We start from the raw sequence: 8,237 nt of genomic DNA on the forward strand, positions 1-8,237 counted from the left end.
CTCCCTGGAGCCCCTCAGCCCTGGGGCTCTTGTGCCTCAGTGTCCCCATCTCGGTGCTTCCCCCACTGGGCTCTGAGGGCAGGGGGTGATGCTGAGCCCTGGAACATGTGGGGTGCAGTGAGGGGACAGCCTGGGATCCTTCCCCTCCTCTTCCTGCCCGGATGGCCACCAGCGGGGCCCTGTCCCATGTCACGTATTCCAGAGGGTGCACGCGCCTCCAGGACGTCACTCACACGTGTGGGTGTGACCCCTCCACCCCTCCCAGCTCCTTCCCTCTCCGGAGGGGCCGGGGAGGGGACCCTGGAGCGTGAGAGAGCGGAAACAGCATCCAAGGGCTTGTCCTGCTTCCAGCGGGATGTGAGCCCCCCCCTGCCCCAGCCCTGCCGGGGGGGGGGGGGGGTGAGAGCATCTCCCGTGTTAATGGCTCTGGGAAACCATAAAGGATCCACTTTGCTGCCCCTCCTGCTCTCCAGGCTCTGGGAAACCATAAAGGATCCACTTTGCTGCCCTTCCTGCTCTCCAGGCTCTGGGAAACCATAAAGGATCCATTTTGCTGCCCCTCCTGCTCTCCAGGCTCTGGGAAACCATAAAAGATCCACTTTGCTGCCCTTCCTGCTCTCCAGGCTCTGGGAAACCATAAAAGATCCACTTTGCTGCCCCCCACCCCATAATTTATTCCTGTGCTGAGTTTAATGCAGGCACGGGGTGAGGGTGAGGGGCGCGGGGGCACCCGCAGGGATGTGGTTTATTGGGGGGTGGGACACAACCACACGGTTTGGGGGTGCTGGGGGAACAGTGGGACCTGTGGTGGAGCTCGGGGGGCTTTGGGGGCGGGGGGGGGGGTCTCCCCCTCCACCCCAGCACGTCCCGGAGGTGGCTCAGAAGCTGGGACGGTCCTTTTTGAGGTTCTTGTAGTCAGTGGAAACTGCCAGAAACTGGAGAAGGGAGGGAGGTCAGGGGGGGCTCGTGGCCTCCTGGCCACTGTCCCTGCAGCCTGGCCTTGGTGTCACACAGTGCCCCTTCCCCAAATTCAAGCACAAGCTCCAGGACTGATCCCCCTTTCCCCATCCTGAGGAAAACACAGTGTTTGCCCTAAACGTGACTGCCAGCCCCCCCAGTTCACCCAGTGCTCACTTTATACTGGTCTGTGGGGCTCAGCTTATTCCAGGGTTCCGGATTATTCTTCCGGTCCCAGCTGTGAGGGGTGACAGGGACATCAGCGCCTGTAAGGAGTGGGGGACAGACCCCCCCCCCCCACACCCCACTGGAGCCCCCCAATGTGCCCCCAGCCCCAACACCACCATCCCCAGTTCTCCTTGAAGCCTTTCCAAACTGGCCACATCCCGTCCTGTCCCGGGAGGGGCTGTGGGAGGCCAGCAGAGCCGTGGGATGGGGTCCCTGGAGAGAGCAGCTCGTGCTGCCCCCCCCCTTCTTCTGTCCCCCCCGTTCCACTGGTGCTGGCCAAGAGCAGAATTTTCCATCTGGGAAGATGTTTGTGTGTGTGTTGAGGGATGGAGGGGGGGCCGTGCTGCAAACACACTCCCCCCCCCCCGGAGCTGTTTAATGGCATTAATGGGTTTGGGGGATGGGGGGGGGGGTGTTATTCCCTCCCAAACACCCCCCCCCCCTGCACTCCCACCCTCCAAGCCAAGGTGTCTGGATCTGCTAATTGTGGAGCTGAGCTCACCTGGTGCCAGATTAAATCCAGGAGTGGTTTTACCAGGAGTAAACGAGGTGGGGGGCAGGGGGGGGGATGTGGGGAAACCAGCCTGGTCACCCCAGCACGTGGAACTGTCCTGCCCACCCATCCTTTGTGATCCCACAGCCCTCTTTCCATCCGTCCGTCCGTCCGTCTGTCCATCCACCCGTCCCTCCTCACACCTGCCTCCTTGCTCATTGTTCCCCACTGGTTTTGTCCCTCCCTCTTCCCTCTCCCCATCCCTTCTCCAACCACCCATCTGACCATCCCACCCTCCCCACACCCCTCTATCCCTCCCAAAACCACTCATGGATTTAATCCTCACACCTCTCCCTCTGCTCAGCCCTCCCTGCTCGTTTTGTCTGTCCCTCCCTCCCTCCATCTCCCTCTCCCTCCTCCAGCCATCCCTCCCACCATTTCCCCTTCCCCTCAGTCCCACCCTTGCCCCGTGCCCATCAGCCACATTCAGCTCTTACCTGGGTAAAAGGTCTGGAGGGGCCCTTCTCCCATCCCCCCAAACCAAGGAGAGGGGATCCAACCCCCCAACTTCCCTCCTGTGCTCTGGACACCTCTGGACCCACATTTTTCCCCCCATCATTCACCGTGAAGCTGTGTCTGGGCATGCCAGCACCTGCTGCCACACCTGGGCTGAGCCCCCCCCGTGCTCTGGGGGTGTGGGGTGAGCCCGGGGGGTGCCCAGGGCACCTCAAGGCGTACCTGACGTCTGGGCTGTACAGTGCCAGCCGCAGCAGGTACAGGACTGCACTGCCCAGGCCCACACTGATGAAGCCAATGAGGGGAACGAGCTGCAGAGAAAGAGAGAGAGAGAGAGAGAAATGAAAAATACCCCAATAAAATGAATATTTATCAGGCGGACTGGAGAGTGAAAGGGAGAGCTGACACGCCGGGAGATTTACAGGGGGAATATGGCAGAGCAATCCTGTAGCCGGGCTGCGGTACACAGTGTAGCTGTCAGCTTGAGTGACTGAATTAAAAGAGGGAGAGAAAAATCGGCTCGTGTTGGAGAGGAATTGGATTTGGAATGAGAAATCACTTCCCCTCCGCCTGTGGCTGCCCAGCGCTGGCGCTGCTGAGGACCTGGGGACCCCATTCCCGGCATTCCCAGTGCTCCCAGGGACTCTGCTCAGGGCTGAGCCTCAGTTTATGGCTCCTCCCTAAAGGATTTGGTCCTGGGCACCCCATTCCCGGTGCTCCCAGTGTTCCCTGGTCAGAGCGAACCTCGGTTTATGGTTCTTCCCTGAAGGATTCGGTGCTGAGCACCCCATTTCCATCATTCCCAGTGCTCCCAGTGACTCCACTCAGGGCTGAGCCTTGGCTCATGGCTCCTCCCTGTGATACTCGGCCCTGGGCAAGGTCTGTGACCCCAGACAGGGTCCCTGTCCCCCCACAGCCCCCCAGGCTCTGCACCCCATCTGCACCATCTCCTGATGGAGCACGAAACAAGGAGGCTCTGTTCATCTTACTGGGATGGACTGGGACACGCCGGGGCTGAGCAGCCAGGGGTCCGAAGCGGGTCCTGGGGGCACTCAGCGACCCCAGCCCCGCCACACTCATCCTGCCAGCACGTCCCCTCACCCCCCGCTCCGTGCCCACGGTGGCTCCCATCGCACCTCGGCTCCATCTCCTCATCTCCGCTCGGGCTGCCAATCCCCCAGTGCCCGGAGCGACGCGGCCTCAATCGGAGCCGAGCCGAGGCGGCTTTGACCTCCCCCAAATTGCCGCGGCCCCCGCGCCGGGGAGGACTCGGGGAGCGTAATGAGAGCGGCGCCAGCCCGTGCCCCGGGGAGGGAGCCGCGTCCTGCCCATTAACGGGAGCGCTGCCGACGGCTCCGCGCCGAGCCGCATCGCCAGCACCTGGCTCTGCTCGCAGCTCTTCTGGCTCGGCAGCCGCAGCTCCGAGAAAGTGCCCCCAGACTGAACGCCCACCGCTCCGTGACTCAGTTTCCCCACTGGGATGACACCGGGCGGGGCGGGAGGCGGGGGGCACGGTTGGAAAATGTGATGGAAAGGGTCAGTCCAGGCCATCTGTTCGCTGCCAAGCACATCCACGCGCGGGGGAAGGGGGAAGCACAGACGTGTCCCCCTGCCCAGCCTCTCCCAGCGCTCCCAGCACGGCCCAGCTCCCACCCGGCAGTGCCCAAGCCAGGCTGGAACGACGGAGCGGCCGGCAGATGCCAGCGCCCATCCGGGAGGTCAGGGCCATCAGCGGATGACGGTCCTTGGCACCGAGTGCCAGCCGGAGCTGGCAGCAGCCGCTGCCCAGGCGCTGGCGAATCGAGAGCTCGCCGCAGCGCCGGGAATTGCTGTGGCTGCTGGAGAGGATTCGGGGCAGCGGGGCCGTCTCGCCATCTGCTGCCGACACCGTCTGGGTAATTAATGGCTGGGAAGAATTAGTGCCAGGAGGAGGCTGCCAAGCCGCAGGTGCCAGCGGTGGAGCCCGATTTCCCCCAGGCACGGGGTGCGTGGGCGGCGGGGCGCTGTGCCAGCCTCTGCCCGGTGCCCGCCCGGTGCCCACCGAGCCGTGCCAGCGGGGTTGTGGCCCTGCCGGCGCTGCTGTGCCTCACGGCCGCGGTGCTGCGCGGCGTGGCTGGGCCATCCATCACTGCCAGGCAGCCGGGCACGCTGCGGCGGAGGAGCCATTGCCGGGCGAGAGCGCGGCTACACCTGGCCGGCAACGCCGCGGTGAGCGCGTGGGACGGACGGACGGACGGACGGACGGACGGAACTGCATGGAGCGGGTGACACCGCAGAAATTGCCCCAGCAACAGCGCTGCTGTGTACAAGCACCCAGGACCCCCCTTGGTTTTACACCTCCGGTTTGGGGTTTTCTTTGGGGTTTTCACTCACGGGGACTGACTGGGGAAGCGGCGGCAGGAACAGGAACAGCCCAAATCTCCCCGTCCTGCAGTGAGGAGCCTCATCCTGTGCTGCCCTGGGAAGCACCCTGGGGGTGCCAGCTACCTGTGCCCACGGTGCTGGCACCCCTCGGCAGTGCCCAGCCCAAGGTTGAGGCATTTTTTAGCCAAACCCCTCAGCTTGACATTTTGAGGAGTGACAGGGACAGACCTGGGGCTGCTGGGGTGAGTGGGGAGGGGGCTTCATTTCCATCCTCCCTGACAAAGATGTCCCCAGATGGGTGGGGGGAGGCACACGGGGAAGGTCCCCTCACCCACCTCTGCCTGTTGGGGTGTGGGTAAGAGTTGAGGTGGCCCAGCCGGGCTCGGTGAAGGAGCCCCGGCCCCTCGGCAGCGCTGGATGGAGGGAATGGGGTGGGAAGCACGGGGTGGTCTCACCTTTCCTTGGTGAAGGAGGAACGGGGATCCTCAGGACCCCCGGCTCTGCTGGAGGGTGCAGGGAGAGCGGGGGGACAGCGGGAAGGGGGAGCCGGAACAACGTGGGACTGGGGGGGCTGAGGAGGATTTTGGGGAGTGGGAGGAAGAGGAGGCTGAGGAAGGACACAGAACAGGAGGGATGGGGAGTGGGATGATGGGATGGAGGCAGAAGGATGTGAGGAAGGCCAGGGGCTCCAGGCACGTGGCGAGAGGTGGGCAAGGACAAGCCTGAGGGCTGGGGGCTGCACGGGGTCCTTGGGAGGAGGGGGAGAGGGCAGGGGAGGGATGGGGGGCCCTGGAGGAAAGGGGGGGCTGGGTCACTCACTCCGGGGTGCCGTTTGACATGCCGGGAGAACATTCCTCCACGCAGGGGACCCTTCATGGCCAGGGTGGGATCGCTCCGGCGGTGGCGGCGGGTTCCGAGGTCCGACCGAGGCTGGAGGGGTGGGCAGGAGGCGAGGGAGGCGCTGCGGCCGGGCTGGGAGGGACGGGGCGGGTCGGGACATCCCGGCCCGGGGACACGAGCAGGGGGAGGGAGAGGAAAGCTGGACACCAAATCCAGCGCCCACCGCTCCTTCCAGCCTCACCCCCTCACCTCAGGGGTGACCTTGCTGTCTGGGGGACGGATGAGCGAGCCCCGGTGTCCCCACGCGGCCTCGCTGTCCCTCCCCACGCGGGGCCAGCCCCGTCCCTCCACGTGCAGCCCCATCGCGGGTGGCTCCGCAGGGGCGAAGGATGAGCCGTGTGATTCCCCGTGACAACTTGGCCGGGCTTGGCCGCCCCCCCCCCCCGTCCCCCCCGCCCTCCCGGTTATGATAAATGATAGAACACCCAATTTACATTTAGCGATGCAAATCTCCCTGGCAGGAACAGATGCTGCCGTGCATATGGAAAGCGGCTATTAGTGCCCAACAAAGGGCCGCGAGAGGGAAGGAGCGGGCGGCGGGATGGAGCCAGCAGGGATGGGGACCCCCAGCCTCGGTGAAGGGGGGGCTGGTCATGCTATGGCAGCAGCGAGTGCCGGCACAGCCCGTGAGCCCCCAATTCGGGGGTGTTGGAGCCGCTTCGGGATGCTCCCCTCTCCCACCCACCCCGGTGCCACCCCCCCCTTTCCGCTTCCAGCCAGATCCAAGGGACAAAGGGGAGGAATTTCTGTACCGGTGGGTACAGGAGAAGGCTGAGGCGCATCCAAGGCCCCGGGCGATATAATTAGAGATTTGAGGTGTGATTGATTAAGTGCCACTCCCCGAGAGGGAGCAGCCTGCCCTGGGCACGGCCTGCGTGTCCTTCGTCACCTTCCTGTGCCCAGGGCAGCCAGGGGGGCACTGGGGGTGGTACAGAGAGGGGGGCATGAGGCATCCATGGGATTTGTGCCCCCGTGTAAGGGGTGGGATGCTGGGCCAGCACCACAGCACCGGGTCCAGAGGGTCTGGGGGACCCCGGTCCTGTCACTCCCAGCTCTGCTTTGGGACACCCTGCACCCCCAGACCCCCATTTTCTGCAGGAGCTCCCCTGGGATGCCACGGGATTCCCTGCCCACGGAGCCCAGCAGGGCTCGTTAATGACTGTAATTAAGAGTTTCATTCCGTGCGGTGCTTCCCCGTTCCGTGGGGGTGCCAGGAGCCCTCGGGAGCAGCCGGGATGGGGACCTGGGGGGGCTCCAAGGTGGGCGCCAGCCCCCTGAGAGTGGCACCATAACCACCAGCACAGAGGTGCCACGGGAGCTTCTCCTCCAGCCTGGCCCACGTGGAGTTTGGGGTCAGCATTTTGGGGGAAGAACTTCCCCAGATTCCCAGAAAGAAAGGAATCACAGCAGCCAAAGCTGGGACATGTGAACATGTGGGAACATGCGTGTGCTACACAGATGTGCACATGTGGGCAGCTCCACCACCCACACCAGCGCTCCCATTCAATGCATGGGAACCCATCTGGGGGACCCAGGGGTCTGGGAAGGAATCCCCACCCCAAAATTCAGAGGTCTGGGGGGACTCAGTGGTCTGGGGGGAACCCTCACCCCGAAATTCAGTGGTCTGGGAGGAAATCAGGTGTCCAGGATGGGGGGACAGAAGTGTCTTAAGGTGGGGCCAGGGGTCTGGGGATGACCCTCACCCCAAAATTCAGGGGTCCAGGGGAACCCAGCTGTCTGGGAGGAGCCTGGGTGGGACCTTCACCCCAAAATCCAGGAGTTTAGGGGAGGGTCTGGGGGTCTGGGTAGACCTTCACTACAAAATTCAGGGATCCGGGGGGGCACCCAAGGGCCTGGGTGGGACCCTCACCCCAAAATTCAGAGACCCAGGGGAGGACTCAGGAGATGTGGGTGGGACAAGGGGGACGGTGACCACAAAAATCAGGGATCAAGGGAGCTGCCAGCAGCCTTGGGGGGCACCCCGAGGGTCCGGGAGGGGCACCCCGAGGGTCTGGGGTGCAGCTGTACGTGCTCGGTGTCCCTATGGCCACACACGTGTGACACAAACACACACAGAGGGGTCTGGGGGGCCGGGCGGGTCGGGGTGGGGGGCCGGGGGGTGGGGGGGTTTGGAGCCCGCGGCTCCGCTGGCAGCCGCTGCGTTGGGTTATTTTACAACCGCTCCAAAAATATTATTCAAGATGAAGGAGAATCACGGCTGCTGCGAGCGAGCGAGGGCCGTCGCCGGGAATTTATCACCCGGAATTGGGTGCCCCCCCTGGCACGGCGCCGTGATGAAGTGCTTCATTAATGGGAGATGCTGCGGCTCGGCATGAACGTGCCTCCTGCACCTGAGCACGCGCTTCCTCCGGCTCCCGGCCTCGGCGTTGAGCCCCTTCCCTCCCCACAGAGCCCCCCCGGCTCCACAGAGCCCCCCCAGGATCCCTCCAGATCCGCACATCCAATGGGAAATGTCCGCAGAGCCCCCCCAGATCCACACAGCCAATGGATCAAATCCACAGCCCGCCCCCCAGATCCCTCCAGATCAACACATCCAACGGGAAAAGTCCACAGAGACCCCCCCAGATCCCTCCAGATCAACACATCCAACGGGAAAAGTCCACAGAGACCCCCCCAGATCCCTCCAGATCAACACATCCAATGGGAAAAGTCCACAGAGACCCCCCCAGATCCCTCCAGATCAACACATCCAACGGGAAAAGCCCACAGAGACCCCCCCAGATCCCTCCAGATCAACACATCCAACGGGAAAAGCCCA

General features: G+C 63.9%; 1 protein-coding gene across 1 annotated transcript; it reads right to left on the reverse strand.

Moving 5' to 3' along the window:
* Window positions 1-715: 715 nt before the first annotated feature.
* NDUFA4L2 (NDUFA4 mitochondrial complex associated like 2) lies at window positions 716-5,710 on the reverse strand. The gene is made up of 5 exons (XM_053967709.1): window positions 5,648-5,710; window positions 5,378-5,488; window positions 2,417-2,505; window positions 1,135-1,195; window positions 716-935 (listed from the first exon to the last, which is right to left on the reverse strand). The coding sequence occupies exons 2-5, from the start codon at window positions 5,432-5,434 to the stop codon at window positions 879-881; spliced, it is 264 nt and encodes an 87-aa protein (XP_053823684.1). The 5' UTR covers window positions 5,435-5,488; window positions 5,648-5,710; the 3' UTR covers window positions 716-878.
* Between the last annotated feature and the right edge of the window lie 2,527 nt (window positions 5,711-8,237).

Source organism: Vidua chalybeata, chromosome 30 (assembly GCF_026979565.1).
Source record: "Vidua chalybeata isolate OUT-0048 chromosome 30, bVidCha1 merged haplotype, whole genome shotgun sequence".
NCBI classification, from domain to species: Eukaryota; Metazoa; Chordata; class Aves; order Passeriformes; family Viduidae; genus Vidua; species Vidua chalybeata.